This window comes from Phascolarctos cinereus, unplaced genomic scaffold (genome assembly GCF_003287225.1).
Source record: "Phascolarctos cinereus isolate Bilbo 61053 unplaced genomic scaffold, phaCin_HiC Scaffold_1;HRSCAF=81, whole genome shotgun sequence".
Lineage (NCBI taxonomy): Eukaryota > Metazoa > Chordata > Mammalia > Diprotodontia > Phascolarctidae > Phascolarctos > Phascolarctos cinereus.
In genome coordinates this window covers 200,402,121-200,421,353 of record NW_027555514.1, presented here as the reverse complement: position 1 = coordinate 200,421,353, position 19,233 = coordinate 200,402,121, and the positions used below count along the sequence as shown (strand labels likewise).

The 19,233-nt window shown below is 39.4% G+C and overlaps 1 protein-coding gene across 1 annotated transcript in view; it reads right to left on the bottom strand.

Annotated features, from left to right (window-relative positions):
* Window positions 1-18,556, bottom strand: part of SLC38A1 (solute carrier family 38 member 1) — an 84,474-nt gene extending 65,918 nt beyond the window's left edge. Inside the window, exon 1 of the mRNA XM_078150127.1 lies at window positions 18,416-18,556. Within this exon, the coding sequence (XP_078006253.1) occupies window positions 18,416-18,556 (141 nt within the window). The remainder of the gene's footprint in view (window positions 1-18,415) is intronic.
* Between the last annotated feature and the right edge of the window lie 677 nt (window positions 18,557-19,233).

The following is a 19,233-nucleotide window of genomic DNA, read 5'->3' as shown; positions in this document are numbered from 1 at the left end:
GTATTCCATGTATATCTGAAATCTCAGAATGTGGTTAGTTTTAATTTACAAGTAAAAGATAAATGACATGTAACAGTTGGGGAAACATGAGAAAATTAATATTTAAACCCAACATCATGTTTGTGAAATTTTTCTATTCGAGTTAAAAGCACTTGGGACTGTCATTTCATTTTTATTATAGGAATGATTGTCTGAATTGTCATGAAACTAATAGTAGAAAATGGCATGTACTGCAGTCTGAGAACTGCTATGGGTCAATGTCCGTCCCTAGGAAAAGTTGAGGGACAAGCTTGAAGTGGCCTTAGGTAGATACTCAGTTTCCCCATTGTGCTATTTCCTTTCTGGATAGGAGATTTTCCCATTTGGTTAGTCCTGAGTGTGGCTTTTGATACGCTGTGAATAATGTAGAGCTTTACTACATGATTAGCTGTCAGATACGATGTGCCTGGAATCAAACAGAGCAAAGGAAGTTTTTCATCTGTTATGGCTTGTATCAGGTCAGTCTGTGCCCTTGAGAGAAAAAGTCTTGACATTGTTATAGCTATTTCCCTTCTTTTCCTTTCATAGCAAATTTCTATAATCAGGACAGGTGAGCAGTAGAAGTTTTGTAAGTGCATAAACTAAATATATTAATTAACAGGTTGATGCTGAAACATCTATGAGTTCCTATAATAGGATGTAAGTATGAAAAATCTTATAATTTTAATCTGTATTTGTGGTCAAATAATGTAGGAATAAATCCTCCTATTGTTATTGTTGTCCTTTGTACTTGAAGAAGACCAAAATGACATCATGATGTTGAGATTATCATACAATGTGACTGCGCCTGATCAGGCCAGTATGAACTTGGAAGGCTCTATCATAGGTCAGGCACAAAGAACAGTTGGAGTGGAGGTCTCTAAATTTGCATATCTCATGTTTCTTTTTAGCTATTGCATTTCTGCTTTGCTCATAGAACACAAGCTCCTTCTTTGATGCAGGTGTGCCATGCTGGATGGTGCTGGGCCAGTGTCTCTGATGTCTCACAATCAATATTAAAGTTTTTAAGAAAGACCTTGAGAATGTCTCTGTACTGTTTCTTCTGACTATGCGTTCTCTGTAAAATAGTCTTTTAGGCAAATGTATGTTTGGCTTCAGAGCAATGTGGGCAGTCCATTGGAGTTGCCCATACATGGAACCATCAGTTACAGCAAATGGAGAAATTTTGAATGCTATGGATAAATTCTCTTGTCTTGGCAGTATACTTTCCAGAGATGTACACATAGATGATGAGGTTGATGCAAGCATTGCCAGAGCTAGCTCAGTGATTGGGAGGCTCCGAAAGAAAGTATTAGAAAGAGGAGGTATTAGGGCTGCCTACCAAACTGAAGATCTACAGAGCCATTGTGATGACCTCATTATAGTATAGCTGTGAAACTTAGACAGTCTACCAGTGCCATGCCAGAAGATTAAATTGCTTCCATTTGAATTGTCTTAGGAAAATTCTGAAGATCACCTGGAAAGATAAAGTGCTGGAGGTCCTTTCTTGAGCTGAACTGCTAAGAATTCAAACTCTACTGCAGAGAGCACAACTCCAGTGGGCTGGCCATGTTGTTCAAATGACAAATATATATTTGTCTAAAAGATATCATTCTAAGTGGAGGAATTAGACAAAGTAATAAGATGAAAATGTAATATAAAAGTTTTCCAACCAAATGGAATAATAAATTTTGAGAAAGCAACAGGGTTAGACTGTTTTGTCTGAGAACTATATCCATATGTATATGATTGACTTCCAAATGTAGTTAGTATGGAAATTCAGGCTCTGAGCATGTTTTAATAAAAAGTTTTCAAAATTAGATTAACGATTTCACATATAAAATTGCACTCGTAGTTTTAAAAAAGGAAATTATCTTCCCATTTTAAAGTATGTGGTAATTTTAAAAAACAGAAGGGTTCAATTTACAAGTCAGATCCTCTTAAATTTTCTTTTTTTGAGATTCTTATATCAAGTATAGGGGTTAGGCAAAGAAACCAACAGTAAGCAGTATATAAAAACTGAAATTCTTTGAAGTTTCAGATTTAAAGAATCAAATTTAAGAGATTATACTTAATTGTATTATTTTTCTGTTTGCTAATTTTAGTAGAATTATCTAGGAATCTTTACAAGTGACTCTGAATCAAAGGAGCAGAGCTCCCTTCAGAGCTGTCCTAAGGATGAAGCCTATTCCAGAATGTCCAGAAGATATTTCCAGGGACCAGATTTCCCAGACATGGGACATCTGAGACTCAAAATATGATGATTAAATAGACATTGGGAGTGGTTTACTAGGATACAAGAGGACTTGATGTTATTAATATTGATGATCATCATTTTATTTCATTGGCCTTTTATTTCATGTTGTTTGTGTTTGCTGAGTTTTCTTGGTCACCATAATGACATATAAATCTCTCTCAAAATTAGTCCATTATGAGTACTCTAAGTAGTTTGATCTGTAGCCTGACTTAGTTTACCTCTAAAGTCTATTTAACAAGGTTTGTTTATCATTATCATTATCATTATCATAATGACTCTGTGGCCATTGTAGTAAGCTATTTGAGAGGATGCTTCCCAGTGGTCTTTTCTTGGTGCATAATGTTGATGGTGAGCATATGAAAAATCTTATAGATAATTGATCTATAGGGTGAGTGAGCTGACCATTCCCTTATGAATCAAAGTGGGGAACTGAAGGAATTACAGGAACTAAACTGGCTCTATTTTGTAAAACTGACTCCATTTTTAGGCCTAAGTTTCATTTTTCTGTAAATTCCCCTTGCATTTTGGGTTCAGTGACAAATTTAAGAGGACTGGTTCTGATTTGTTATGCAATTGGCATGCAGTGCTTCATAAATTGATCTGCTTGGAACCTTGACCCTTTTTTCCCCTCAGTTATTTCAGATTTCATCTGTCACATAGACACATGAAGATGGCCAGGATGTGGGAGCAGGCGCATGGGTCCCAATGGTCCCCACTTGCACCTGGATAGAATGTTGAGCTAACTGTTTAAGACAGGTCAGTTCAGATAGAATAGACCCAATGGCTGTCACTGAATGTGTTCATGCTCCCAAAATGGAGATGATTAGAGGAATGGACACAGTGTGAAGGCTGTGTTTGTCAACGTTTTGGGTTCTGGAAAGATAGCACGTAGGCCAGCAGTCTTGGAGGCTGGTCCCATATAGACTAGTGGGGCTTGGGACGTGACTCTGGGTTCTAGTTGTCCCTTGGCCCTGTAGCTAGGGGACTTCTGGGTTGGTCAAAGCTTCTGGAGTTTCTGGGGGGTCCTCCTGAGGAATTTCCTATTTAATCACCCAGGGAGCCCCACTGCTGTACACCAAGTTGCTGTACCTTTAGTTGATCCCTCTCCTCCTGCTGCACCTCCTGCCCCTAATGGAAAAGGAAAAAGAAAGTCAGTGGGCTCCTCTCCAGCTGGTGCTGATGGCGAGTAGATTGTTAAAGAGGGGATGCATGGGGATTCTGCAGAGGGCAGAGGGGGCCTGGGGGCACCTTATCTTCCGTAGCCAGTGGTGTGGCAAGTGCATTACCAGGAGTCCTTGCCCCTTGAGTCGTGAGCCTGTCAGTTTTGAGTGCACGAGTTTCCTGCACCATCAGTGTAGTAATTTCATTGGCACTCTCTGTGCTGCTTACTGCCTCCTTGAGGGTTGGGATACCTGCTCTAATTTCCTTCTGATACAGTCTCAGTGCCCCTTGTTGGAGCTGAGACTAGCACCTTGGTGTTGTTGGGTGAAGGGATTTCCTGATCTTATGGTTTATTCATTCTGCTCCCCCCTCACCCCTGCCACTGCCACCATGGTTTGGCAGTTACATGGAAGAGATGGGGAACATGGGGGTGGGGAGGAGAAATCATGCCATCAGCACTCAGGGGTGCCCTCAACATCCCATGTGCTATGAACTTGGTGGCCTGAGTTGGCCTGGTCAATGGTACCATAGGCATGGCTTTGGGAGGGTCAAAAGGTACAAGAATTTCCTTTGACAGTCTAGTTGTAACATTATTGGCTATGGGGTTCCTACATGAGTGATACAGCAAAAGTTCCATATAAGTGTCTACTATTTTTGTTTTTCAGTCATGTTAACCATGTCCAACTCTTTGTGACCTTATTTTTGGGTTTTCTTGGCAAGGACACTGGAGTGATTTGCCATTTCCTTCTCCAGCTCATTTTTAACAGATGAGGAACTGAGGGAAACAGGGCTATATGATTTGCCCAGGGTGACACAGCTAGTGAGTGTCTGAGGCCAGATTTGAACTTAGGAAGATGGGCCTTCCTGAATTCAGGCCCAGTGCTCTATCCACTGCACCACCTTCCCTCTGCCCACAAGTGTCTACTATGATGAGGGCATATTTAATAGCTCCAGCTTAAAAGGGCAAAGATCCTATAAAGTCCAATTGATGTCCTAGGACATCCAAGCCAATTATGGGCAAAGGGGTGCAATGCTCAGGGACTTTAACTACTGGCAGTGACATACTCTGATTTCTCCCACAATGAGATCCACAGTGGTCTGGGTGCCTTGGATAATGGCATCTATCATTGCCTGTCTGGGGTTAGTGGGGCCTCGTTGTTTATGAGTTGCCTGGGACTAGGATGACCTGAAATCCAGTGTTTAGCAGCATACTATAATACTGCCGGTTTCCAGGGTCCCACAGCACTGGGAGTGTCATGAACAGGTGATTGTCCCAAGGTGGCCCAGTGTCAGAGCTGGCAGGCTCCTATGGGGTCCTTCAAAGACTTTGCCAAGCACACATGCCTCTGCCATGTGCTGGAACTTCCTTGTCTTTTTCCATGTACTATATCTATAAGGGTCCTGAATTTTTTTTTTTGTGAGACAATTGGAGTTAAGTGACTTGTCCAGGGTCACATAGCTAGGTAAGTATCAAGTGCCTGGTCTGAGACCATATTTGAACTCAGTTCTTCCTGATTCCACACCTGGTGCTCTATTCACTATGCCACCTAGCTGCCCGAGGGCCTGAATTTCTTTGGAGGCTATGGCACAACACTGCCAAGTCAGAGAAGTCCAAATCCCTTGCTCTCCAGTACAGGGTACCTTGCACTGTCAGATGTCAACCTTTTTCTCCTCTGTCTCAAGGACGCTTGACATGTCTTTTGCTATGCTCAGTTTGGTACTTAAGGCCCTGATCAGCATCCTCTATTATTACTCCCCTTGTCTGTGATCCCCATTCCCTTGGATGGCAAAGCCCTGAGACTCAGGCTTACTTTAGTGTCTCTCTATAAGCTCCAGTATGTCTAACAGGGACTGCATGGTCTCAGTGCCTGCCATCACGAGAAAGGATGGCACAGAGGTTCTCTGGGGCTCCTTTCAGGAACACAGCCTTGGCTTCCTCAGTACTGTGATAAACCCACAACATAGGGCCTGCCCATGATCTGAGCCAAAGCCTGGCCTTCCTCTAAAGTAGTCAGTTGGGTCTGTGCCTTAGGTGTGATGGACAACAGGGAGGGATGCATAGCTCTCCAGGCCCAGAAAACCTTCCTGTAGGTATTGGTGTAATTATTTTCATAAGTTCCCCAGAGTTTTTTAGGTTTGCACTCAGTCACTCTGCACACCTATACATAGAGGCTAATTGTATCATTTCTCTGGCCTTCAGGGTCAAATCCTCACTGATCTGTATCAAGCTAACTTCATCATGCAGTTCAAATCTGTCATCAGCTTTCTTTCCTAGCTGTCTTTCTAGTGGTGAGAGGGAAAGCTTGGTCCAAGGACTGAGGGTTGGGTGCCTTACCTCTTAGATCTTCTTCTGCTGCTTCCTCAACTCTGTCTGTCTAAAAGGGAAAGGGGGTTAGGGCAGTTAGGTGGTGCACCGGCCCTGGAGTCAGGAGGACCTGAGTTCAAATCCGGCCTCAGACACATAATACATCCTAGCTGTGTGACTCTGGGCAAGTCACTTAATCCCAATTGCCTCGCTTAAAAAAAATAATAATAATAAAGGGAAAAAAAAATAAAAGGGGAAGCAGGAAGGGTGGGTGGAGAAAAGGTGGATATTCAGCCTACCTGCCCAGAAGACATTCTCCTGATATCCTTTATCATTATGACAAACAGTGGTTAGGAAATGCAAAAACACTTCTCTAGCATCCCAACAGTTATCCAAAATTGGTGATTTCTTAAGGGTCCCTAGTGAATGAGGGAATGAGGGATTCCTCAAACAAAACTTGTCCAATTTTCAGAACAAGACTCAGACTGGGACCTTTTAAGAATTACGCAGAGGCCAGAATCCCTATCGGACTAAGGAAAGTAACTCCAGTAACAACAATAACAAATACAGGACAATGACACCTCAAGCCATCTTCTTTGCCTCTGTATCACATCATTAACTGTTTTGGTTACCAGGATAACCAGTAACCAGGGAGGAGATACACAGTCCTTAGAACAGCTCAAGACTCTGGAATGAGAGGAGGTGGGACTTCTGTTGGCAGTTTTCTCATCCCCTGAAGTCCACTGCAGACATGTGGCTTGTACTTACATTTTCCCCAAAACTACCTCATGCAGGCTTATTCTTGCACATGTGTAGGTTATTCCCACTGTTGCCAGCATTGGACAGGTGCTAAGCAGTCCACCTGTGACCATGCTTCTTTGGGGAAGAAGTAATGTCTTCCCTCCACCAACTAGTCAAAAATCAGCTTAGCACTCAAGACATACGTTGTTGTTCACTTGTGTCTGACTTTGTGATTCCATTTGAGGTTTTCTTGGCAAAGATACTGAAATGGTTTGGCATTTCCTTCTCTAGCTCATTTTACAGATAAGGAAACTGAGACAAACAGGGTTAAGTGATTTGCCCAGGGTTACACAGCTAGTACGTATCTAAGGCCAGATTGGAACTTAGGAAGATGAGTTTTCCTGACTGTAAGCCTGTCCTGTCCCTTTTTCAGGGACTTCTCTATGAGTACAAAAATGGTGCCCTTTTCCTAGACTAAAAGGCCCTATCCTTTAACCAATTTCCATGTATTAAGGGGAGGTGAGAGAACACAGCCAGGGGACAGTTATGGAGTTTCTTCAGCTTGCTGCAGATTGGGACGGTAGAGAAAGGGGAAAGGACCATCCCTGGTGTGAAGTGGGGGGGGGGGAGCGGGGTTTGGGGTGATTTTGAAGATGAGGGCTACAGCTTGTGAAGGCAGGTAAGAATTTACCGTGGACAAAAAGGGAGCAGTTGGGGGTGAAGACGAGGGAGAGGAGAGGTGGAGTACAAAGACACCAGGTACGCAGAATAGAAAGAAAAAACCCTTGCCCTTTTAAAGTTCCTTGAAACAGCTTTAACCCTTTATACACACTTCAATTGAGTGGGGGCATACATTCCTCTGGCAGGCTGGGGAATGTGAATGACCTCTGCTTCCTCCAGAAGCAGACAGTACAACAGGCAGGCAATAACTATAAAATAAAGAATGTGATTGCTGGCCCTCCACACCTTTTGGCTAAAATTCCAAATAGTTGGATCCACTTGGCTAACTAGCTGGCCAATACTGTTTCCCTTAAAGCACATTTGCTGTGCCACTTTGACTGAATTGTTAATTAATCTAAAATTTTTAAATAAGGTGGGCAGTCCAGTACTTCGAGTACTCCTGGGAAAGATCATGATGGCAGCGGGAAGCTAGGTGGCAATTACACTTCAGTAAGACAGAGAGTGTAGGGGAAAAAACAACACAGAAAGTATAAAAAAGGGATACAGAGGCAGATGGTGTGGGGATTGAGTTAGGGTGGTGAAGGAAGGAAGACAGCCTTAGGGTTAGCTCATTAACACACCACTTCATCTCAAAGTCGTCAGTAAAATTTTAAATTTAACGTAACCATGTCATCTCAAAGTTATCAGTGCCACTTGGTGTTGGCTTGTCTATGTCTGGAGCTTATCTGAGATGTGCATATCATAGGACCAAAAATCTCTGATAGTAAAGCCTAGATGGCTTTTCCTGATTTAGCCCATAGTCTAAGGATGTGATTTCTAGCTGATACATGATACACTTTCCAAATTATGTTCCTTTGATCTTTGGAAAGTTTATACATAATTTCTAGGTTCCCATTCTCAATCTTACTTCCTGCTACTGACACTTTATACTATACTAACTAGAAAGGGGGCGGGGGAGATCAGGGGAACCAGAACAAGATAAAATTTTAACACACGTGGAAATCCTACTAAAAGTCCTATATACATTTTATGGAGCACCAGGACTGTGCAGAACAGTTTGAGAAATGCAACTTTATATATAGTGTATTATTTTATGCATCTTGTGTTCTGGTAATTAAAACTATCCATTCCAGTTTGTATATAAAATTGTTTTTAAAAATAAGCTAGAAGCAGTGCATATGATAAAACTTACATATTCAATGGCATTTCTTTGTTTCCAATTACTATTTTTAAAACATTTTGCTTTCACAATCTGAAGTAAATTTGCTAATAAAACAATGTATTTTAGCTACTTAAGAACATATCAATATTGTGCTAACAAAAACATATTGTTCATGAAAAGGTGCATAGGCAAATATCTGTGATAGATGAAATATTATATGTAAGATCATCAGCAATTCCATAAAAGCTGTCTGTAGCAGCCTGTTGTGGGAAAAATACTACCTACAATATAGGATGAGCCATTTTTCCCCCTAATTGGAAGAGTACTTTTTGGATGTTTTTCAGAATTGTGTACAACAGTAGCTATACACAGGTCTGATGAAGGCCTTAATGCAATTTTTTCATCTGAGCTCCCATTTCTGAGATTTAAAAAAAACCAACAACTTAAAAAAGAATTTTTTTCAAAAGAACTAAGTAAATTAATTTTGAAAAATTATTGAGCATCTCCTGTGTAAGATATTGTGCTGGATGTTGTGAGAGATACAAAGAATTACAAAACATATTCCCTACTCAATGATAAAAGCAAAGATGACAAAGAAACAAATGGCAAATGAATGATATAGAAATGGTATGGGCTACATGAGAGCAGCTGGGTGACTCAGTGGATAGAGCACTGGACCTGGAATCAGACAAATTCATCTCCTTGAATTCAAATCTGGCCTCAGATGCTTACTCTGTGTGACCCTGAGCAAGTCACTTAACGCTGTTTGCCTCAATTTCCTCATCTGCAAAATGAGCTGGAGAAGGAAATGGCAAACATTCTAGTATCTTTGCCAAGAAAATCCCAAAAAGGGACATGAAGAGTCAGGTACAACTCAACAACATAGTTAGAAAAATTATTACTTTTCTCATATTAATTAGCAATTATTAAATTAAGATTAAAGTTTTCCCTTCCTCTTCTCTCATTTAGAAACTAGACCCTATAGGTTATTCAGCCAGTCTCTGAAGGACATTGCTGATAGATGAGATTGCCCAAATCCTCAGGGTACATGCTTTTAGATCTTGGTGGAACCCTACCCAATTAGAAGACCTTACAAATGGAAACAAGTCTGGGTGAGATCTTGTCCTTAGGAAATAAGCTCTTGCCCTTGGAACTTTCCATTAGAATTTAGGGTGACCCAGTTATGAAGGGGAAAACTTGTCAGAGTGGTCTAGGTAGAGATGGGTTCTTTAGGCTGGATTGCTGGAAGCAGCTGAGTCTCATGATTAAGTGACATTCTCAGCAGGAGCTGAAGACTTCATTAATATGTCCATACCCTCATTGATTGTTAACCAATCAGAGGTGTATTCTATCTTCAGGTACTACCCCCTGTTTCCAAAGGCATTCAATGTTCTCCAGGGGGCATCGTTAGTTTATGATAGAAAGCCACTGACCTCATTCTGTTATGTATTTGTTAGCCATAATTAATAAATTTATTATAAAATTATCCAGAAACTACATCTCTCAGACTTTTCATTCATCACAATATGGAGAAAGTGAACCTTGAGTTGGACCCTGAAGGATAAATCAGGAGGGTTCAAAAAGTCAGAAAGAAGAGATGAAACAAGGTAGGGTGGGGGAACAATATGTGCAAATTTGTAGAAATGAGAATGCATTAAAATCTTTAAACTATAAATAAAGTTAATTCAGTATTGCCAGACACCTGGGTTTTACCTTTGTTTTAAATAGTTAATTAATTAATTTTTAGCTTTAAACATTCACTTCCATAAGATTTTGAATTTTAAATTTTCTCCACCTCCCTCCTCCTCTCCCTCTCCAACATGGCACGCAATCTAATAAAGGCTCTGCTTATACGTTCAGATTAAACATATTTTCACATTACTCATGACGTATAGAAGAATTAGAACTAGTGGGAGGAGCCATGAGAAAGAAGAAATAAAACAAAACAACAAAAGAAAAGGAGAGGAAATAGTATGTTTCCATCTGCATTCAGACTCCATAGTTCTTTCTCTGAATATGGATAGCATTTTCCATCGTGAATCTTTTGGAGTTGTCTTAAATCCTTGCAATGTTGGGAAGAGCTAAGTCTTTCAAAGTCAGTCATGACACAATGTGGCTGTTACTGTGTACTATGATCTCCTGGTTCTGCTCATTTCACTCAGCTTCAGTTCACATAAGTCTTTCCATGATTTTCTGAAGTCTACCTGCTCATCATTTTTTATTGCATGATAGTATTCCATTATATTCATATACCACAACTTGTTCAGCCATCCCCCAATTGATGAGCAGCCCCTCAATTTCCAATTCTTGGCCACCACAGAAAGAGCTGCTTTAAATATTTTTGTACATGGGGGTCCTTTTCCCATTTTTGTGATCTCTTTGGGATACAGACCTAGAAGTGGTATTGTTGGGTCAAAAGGTCACAATTTTGTGGTTCTTTGGGTATAGTCCCAAATTACTCTCCAGAATAGCTGGATCACTTCACAACTCCACCAACAATACATTAGTGTTCCAATTTTCCCACATCTTCTCCAACATTTATCATTTTCCTGTTTTGTCATGTTAGCCAATCTGATAGGTGTAATTGGGTACCTCAGAGTTGTTTTGATTTGCATTTATCTAATCAATAGTGATTTAGAGCATTTTTTCATACAGATAACTTTAATTTCTTACTCTGAAAACTGCCTGTTCAAATCCTTTGACCATTTATCAATTGGGAAATGACTTGTATTCTCATAAATTTGACTCAGTTCTCTATATGTTTTAGGAATGAGGACTTAATCAAAGATGCTGGATGTAAAAATTGTTTCCCAGCTTTCTGCTTTTCTTCTGATCTTGGTTGCATTGGCTTTGTTTGTACAAAAACTTTTCAATTTAATGTAATCAAAATCATTCATTTTGCGTTTCATAATGTTCTCTATCTCTTGTTTGGTCATAAATTCTTCCCTTCTCCACAGATCTGATATGTAAACTATTCCTTGCTCTTCTAGTTCTCTTATAGGATCAGTCTTTATATCTAAATCATGTGCCCATTTTAACTTTATCTTAGTATAGGATGTAAGATGCTGGTCTATGCCTAGTTTCCGCCACACTATTTTCCAGTTTTCCCAACAACTATTTTGTTAAATAGTGAGTTCTTATTCCAGCAGCTAGAGTCTTTGATTTATCAAATAGTAAATTACTATAGTCATTGACTGTTGTGTCTTGCATACCTAACCTGTTCCAATGATCCACCACTCTATTTCTTAGTCAGTACCAAGTAGTTTTGATGATTGCTGCTTTATATAACAATTTAAAATTTGGTACAGCTAGGCCACTTTCCCTTGCATTTCTTTTTCTGGACTTTTTGTTCTTCCAGATGAATTTTGTTATTATTTTTTCTAGCTCTATAAAATATTTTTTTTTGGTAATTTGATTGGTATGGCACATAATAACTAATTTATTTTAGGTAGAATTGTCATTTTATTGTAGTAGCTTGTCCTACCCATGAGCAACTGATATATTTCCAATTATTTAGATTTCCCTTTATTTGTGTAAAAAGTGTTTTGTAATTGTGTTCATATAGTTCCTGAGTTTGTTTTGGCAGGCAAACGTCCAAGTATTTTATAATGTTTACAGTAAATTTAAATGGAATTTCTCTTTCTCTCTCTTGTTATTGGGCTTTGTTGGCAATATATAGAAATGCTGGTGATTTATGTCAGTTTATTTTATATCCTGCAACTTTGCTAACGTTGTTTATTATTTCAAGTAGTTTTTTTACTTGATTCTCTAGGATTCTCTAAGCATACCATCATATCATCTGCAAAGAGTTGTAGCTTTGTTTCTTCTTTGCCTATTCTAATTCCTTCCATTTCTTTTTCTTTTCTTGCTGCTAAAGCTAACATTTCTAATACAATATTGAATAACAGTGGTGATAATGGGCATCTTTGTTTCACCTCTAGTCTTACTGGAAGTGCTTCTGGCTTATCCGCATTACATATGATGCTTGCTGAAGGTTATAGGTAGATGCTACCTATCATTTTAAGGAATTCTCCATTTATTCCTGTGCTCTCTAGTGTTTTTAATAGAATTGGGTGCTGTATTTTGTCAAATGGTTTTTCTGCATCTATTGAGATAATCATATAATTTTCATTAATTTTGTTGCTGATATGGTCAATTATGTAGATAGTTTTCTTAATATTAAACAGCCCTGAATTCCTGGTATAAATCCTACCGGGTCATAGTATATTATCCTTGAGATTAGTTGCTGTAATCTTTGTTAATATTTTATTTAAATTTTTAAAATTTTATTTAAAATTTTAAAAATTCATTAGGGAAATTGGTCTATAATTTTTTTCTCTGTTTTGACTCCTCTTGCATTAGGTATCTGCACCATATTCGCATCATAAAAAGAATTTGGTAGGACTCCTTCTTTGCCTATTTTCCCAAATACTTTATGTAGTATTGGAATTAATTTTTCTTTAAATGTTTGATAGAATTCACTGGTAAATCCATCTGGCCCTGGAGATTTTTTCTTAGGGAGTTCATTGATGGCTTGTTCAATTTCTTTTTCTGAAATGGGGTTATTTAAGTATTTTATTTGCTTTTCTGTTAATCTGGGCACTTTATATTTTTGTAAATATTCATACATTTCACTAAGACTGTTAAATTTATAGGCATACAGTTGGGCAAAATAGTTCCTAATTACTGTTTTGATTTGCTCTTCATTGGTGGTGAGTTCACCCTTTTCATTTTTGAGGTGGTAATTTAGTTTTCTTCTTTCTTTTTTTTAAAAACAAATTAACAAAAAGTTTATTATCTATTTTATTGTTTTTTTTCATAAAACCAACTCTTAGTTTTATTTATTAGTTCAATAATTTTCTTAATTTCAATTTTATCAATCTCTCCTTAGTTTTCAGAATTTCTAATTTGGTATTTAATTTGGAGATTTTTAATTTGTTCTTTTTCAACTTTTTTAGCTGTATGCCCAATTCATTGATCTCTTCTGTCTCTATTTTATTCATGTAAGCAGTGAGAGATAGAAAACTTCCCTTTAGAACCACTTTCACTGCATCCCGTAAGTTTTGGTATGTTGTCTCATTATTGTTATTCTCTGAGATGAAGTCATTGATTGTTTCTATGATTTGTTGTTTGATCCACTCATTCTTTAGGATTAGATTATTTAGTTTCCAATTAATTTTAGTCTATCTTTCCATGGCTCTTCTTGCATCATGATCCTAAAAGGATGCATTTAATATTTCTGCCTTTCTACATTGGATTGTGAGGTTTTTATGTCCTAATACATGGCCAGTTTTCATGTAGGTGCCATGTACTGCTGAGGAAAAGCTATATTCCTTTCTATCCCCATTCAATTTTCTTCAGAGGTCAACCATATCTAACTTTTCTAAAATTCTACTCATCTTCTTAACTTCTTTCTTGTTTATTTTGTGGTTAGATTTATCTACTTCAAAGAGGGGGAGGTTGAGGTTCCCCAGTAGTCTTGCTGTCTATGCCTTCCTGTAACTCCCTTAACTTCTCTAAGAATTTGTATGCTATACCACTTGGTGCATATATGTTTAGTAATGATATTACTTCATTGTCTATGATGCCTTTTGGCAGTATGTAGCTTCCTTCCTTATCTCTTTTAATAAGATCTATTTTTGCTTTTCCTTTGTCTGAGACCAGGATTGTTAACCATGCTTTTTTTACTTCAGCTAAAGCATAATATATTCTCCTCCAGCCTTTTACTTTTCTTTTAATCTTTTACCTCTGTGTGTATCCCTCTGCTTCAAATGTGTTTCTTATAAACAACATATAGTAGGACTATGGTTCTTAATCCACTCTGCTATCCACCTCCATTTTATGGGAGAGTTTATCACATTCATATTCACAGTTATGATTATTATCCGTTTCTTCCTCTCCATCCTATTTTCCCCCATTTATACTTTTCTCCCTCCTTTCTCCCTTTCCCTATCCACTAGAGTTTTGCTTTCAACCACTGCCTCCCTTAGTCTGCCCTTCCTTCTATTAGCCCCCTCCCTTTTCTTCCCCTTTACCCTTACTACTTCTCTCCTTCTATTCACCCCTCCCCTTTTTTTCCCTTTCCTCTCATACTTCCTGTAGGGTAGGTTAGATTTTTATACCTAACTGATTATGTTATTTCCTCTTTAAACCAAATGTGACGATATTAAGGTTCAAACAATGCTCATCTTCCTCCTTCTTTCCCTCTACTGTAATAGGTTTTATGTCTCTTCATATGATGTCATTTACCCTTGTCTACCTCCTCCTTACCTCTTCTCCCAGTCAATTCATTTTCATCACCTAATTAGATTTTTTATCATTATGTAAAAGTCAACTTATACCCTTTTGCATATGTATACCTCTTTTAAATGGTGCAATAACAATACAGTTTTCAAGATTTACAAGTGTCATTTTCACTTGTAGGCATGTAAACAGTTTGCCTTTATTAATAATCTGGTTTTCACTGGTTTCCCTGCCTGTACTGAGGCACTCAGAGGTTCTGGTGTTGGTGCTTGCCTGCTCTATCACCTGGGGCTCAGGATCTCCCTTGGTATGCTGAGGTGGGGCTTTCCAATAGCTTGCTGGGATGTCTCCCATTCTGTACTGCTGCTCCTCTTCCAGAGTAAGAGGGGCCTTTCTTGTTAAACTCCCAAGCTTCGTAGGCTATCAGACTGCTGCAACTGTCATCGTTCTGCTGGTTCAGATGTTCCAGAGTTTCCTGGGCAATATGTTCTGAGCTTTCAGATGTTATTTAGGCAGGGTGAGGGTGACTTACGTCTTACTCTGCCATCTGGGCTCCCAGAAGCAGAACTCCTTGCACTCCTTTCTTTGGCTCCTGCTCACCCAGGCCTTTTACTCCTTTGTTTGGATGCTGAAGGATGTCTGTCAGCCTGGAGCTCTGTGTCCTGGAGTTGTGCTGAGGCACTGGGACATTTGGCTGCTGGAGAATGCTGTTGGAAGTGATGATTTTCTGAGCTGGTGTCTACCAGTTCCCCTACCTCTACTGAGACTCTGGGGTGGGGGAGCTAGTGTTGGCACTTGCCTGCTCCACTACCCTGGGGCTCACAATCTCCCCCTGGTATGCTGAGGTGGGGCTTGCCACTGGCTTGCTGGGACACCTTCTGTTCTCTACTGCTCCCCTTCTCACAGAGCAAGAAGGGCCTTTCCCATTAATCTCCCAAGCTTCCTGGGCTACAAGACTGCTGCACCCTGTCTTTCTCCTGGCTCAGCTGTTCCAAGATTTCTCCTGGGTGATATTTTCTGGACTGTCAGAGGTCAATAAGGGAGGGTGAGAGCAACTTACTTTTTACTCTGCCACGTTGGCTCCCGGAAGTGGAAGTTGGTTTCATTTTTTTCTTAGACACAATGGCACTAAATTATCTAACATTAATGCTTGGTCAATTTGAAACAGAAAATGCTAAGTTATCACATGCCAATCATATAATACCTTTTGACATATAATTATCACATGTCTGGGAAGCATGCAATTTCCATTGAGAAAAGAAATATGTAAAACAAGTAAGAAGCCTAAAAGTTATATTGTTTCTAGTTGTTTTTTTGCCACCACAATAAAATCTGCTAAAGATTGTAAAAGCTGGCTTGAAGCTTAACATAAAAACAAACAAACTAAGATCTTGGCAACTGGCCCCATCACTTCCCAGCCAACAGAGAGAGAAGAAATGGAAGCAGCATCAGATGTAACATTTTTGGGCTCAGAGATCACTGCAGATTGTGACTGCAGCTAGGAAATTAAAAGATACTTTCTCCTTGGAATGAAAGCTATAGCAAATCCATACAACATACTAAAAAGCAAAGAAATTATATTGCTGACAAAGGTCCATATAGTCAAAAATATCATTTTTCCGGTAGCCATGTATGGCTGTGAGAGTTGGACTAAAAGGAAAGCTGAGCATTACAGAATCAACACTTTTGAATTATAGTGCTAGAGAAGACTTTTTAGCATTCCTTGGACAGCAAGAAGGTCAAATCAGTCAATACTTAAAGAAATTAATTCAGGCTACTCACTAGAAGGTCAGACACTGAATCTGAAGCTTAACTACTTTGGCTACATAACGAGGAGACAGGACTCATTGGAAAAGACCTTGATTTAGGGAAAGATAGAAGACAAAAATAAAAGAGGATGGCAGGGATGAGATGGATTGATAGTGTCATGCAAGCAATGAACATGAACTTGGACAGACTTTGAGAAATAGTGGAGAACAGAAGGGCCTGGGGTACTAAGAGATGGAGTCACAAAGAGTTGGACACGACTGAGCAAATAAGCAAAAAGAAGATAGATTTCTAGAGTGTATGTTATTCCCTCTTTGAGCTGATTCCAATGAGATTAAGGTTATAGCACCCCCCTCTACATCACCTATCTTCCTCTTGACTTTAAAAGCTCTTTCTTGCCTTTTTTATGTGAGAAGATTTATCCCATTATACTTCTCTCTCCCCTTCTCCCAGTGCATTTATCTTTCTCACCCTTTAATTTTACTTTTTTAGATATCATCCCACCATATTCAACTCACACCTGTGCCCTCTGTCTATATATGCTCCTTTTAACTACCCTAATAAACAGAGAGTTCTTAGAAGTTACAAGTATCATCTTCCTATGCAGGAATGTAAACAGTCTAACCTTATTGAATCCCTTATGAGTTCTCTTTCTTGTTTCTCTTTTTATGCTTCCCTTGAGCCTTGTATTTGAAAGTCAGATTTTCTATTCAGCTCTGGTATTTTCATCAAGAATACTTGAAAGTCCTCTATCTCATTTCCCCTGGGAGGTGATTCTTGGTTGTAATTCTAGCTTCTTTGCTCTCTGGAATATCATATTCCATGCTCTCTGATCCTTTAATGTAGAAGCTGCTATATCTTGTGTTATCCTGACTGTGGCTACATGATATCTGAGTTTTTTTCTTTTTGGCTGCTTACAATATTTTCTCCTTGACCTCGGAACTCTGAAATTTGACTACAATAGCCATGGCAGTTTTCATTTTTTGATCTCTTTCAGCAGGTGATCAGTGGATTCTTTTTATTTTTATTTTTTTATTTTTAGGCAATTGGGGTTAAGTGACTTGCCCAGGGTCACACAGCTAGTGACGTGTTTGGTCTGAGGCCAGATTTGAATGCAGGTTCTCTTGACTTCAGGACCAGTGCTCTATCCACTGCACCACCTATCTGCCCCTTTAGGCACGTTTTTTGATCATGGCTTTCAGGTAGTCCAATAATTTTTAAACGATCTCTCCTGCATCTATTTTCCCCATCCATTTTTTTTCCATTGAGATATTTCACATTGTCTTCTGTTTTTCATTCTTTTGATTTTGTTTCATTAAGTCATTAGTTTCTATTTGCTCCATTCTAATTTTCGAGGAATTATTTTCTTCAGTGAGCTTTTGGACTTCCTTTTCCATTTGGCCAGTTCTGCTTTTTAAGGTATTCTTCTCCTCATTAGTTTTTTGGATCATTTCTCTTCCCAGCTTTTCCTCTACTTCTCTTATTTGCTTCTCAAAATCTTTTTTGAAGTCTTCCATGGCCCGAGACCAATTCACATTTTTCTTGGAGGCTTTGGACATAGGAGCTTTGACTTTGTGGTCTTCTTCTGAGTGTGTGTTTTGACCTTTCTTGTCACTATAGTAACTTTCTATAATAAGAGGGTTTTTTTTTTCTATTGTTTGCTCGTTTCCCCAGCCTATTAGTTGATTTTTAAGTCTTTGTTAAAGTAGGGCTCTGCTTCCAGGGTGGAGGGCGCAGTCCTTCAAGCTTCAGAGGTTTTGTGTGGCTGTTTTCAGAGATACTGTTAAGGACCTGTAAGTTTTCAGTTCTTCCAAGATGCTATGTTCTAACGAGAGGTGTTTACAACTCTCCTAGCCTAAGCTCTGGTCTGTGACTACAAGCACTCTTTTCTGTCCTGGGACTGTGAGGAGGGTGCCTGCTTCACTGTGGCTGTAAGCTCTTGTGTGCTAGTGCTCACCCTGAGCCTGCCACCCAGGACTGCAACTCAGATCTGAGAATGAGCAAAGCAATAGGATCCTGCCTCAGTGCTAGCAAAAAGACCCCTGCAATCTCCTTCTGACCAGTTGTTCAAACCCTTTACTGGGCTGAGAGCTCCAGAAGCAGCCACTGTTGCTGCTGCTCCTGATCCAGTCACTCCCAAGGTCTGCACCTGGTTTGCTGGGTCATGGGCTTTGATGGCACAGTCTGTACTGTACTGCACTCCACTCTCACCCAGGTGCATGAGATTTTTCCTGTCAACCTTCTAAGTTGTCTTTGACATCTGTGGGCTGAGAGGTCTGGAAACTGCCACTGCTGACACTGATTTAGTCACCCCAAAACTTGCTCTGGGTTTACTGGGGCCTGGTCCACATTGGAACAGCCTGAACCGGACTGTGCCCCTCTCTCATCCTGATGCAACAGACCTCTCCTGACAATCTTCCAAATCCTGTCTTTGGCTGGAAATTTGTTTCACTTCATCTTTTTGTGAGTTCTGCTGGTCTAGAATTTGTTGAGCGTCATTTTTAAAGGTATTTGGAGGGGTTTGGGAGAGAGCTCAGGTGAATCCCTGCTTTTACTCTGTCATCCTTGCTCTATCTCCCTGCTCCAGAATTTACTTAGAGGCATTATTTAAAGTTGTTTGCAAGGAAATTTGGGAAAGCTCAGGTAAGTCTTTGTCCTTTCTCCCCCATCTTGGCTCTGACACTCTGATGGTCTTTCTTTTTGCTTATATTTGTGTTTCCAGAGCTTAACACAGTGCCTGACACTTTGTAAGGGTTTAATAAATGTTCATGGACCTGACTATTGGCATGAGCTAATGTGGAGTAATTTGGATGGTGATCCTTACAAAATGAACTAAGTATTGTTTCAGGTTTCTCTAAAAAACTTTTGAAATGTTATATTATGGTCCTACTTTACTTA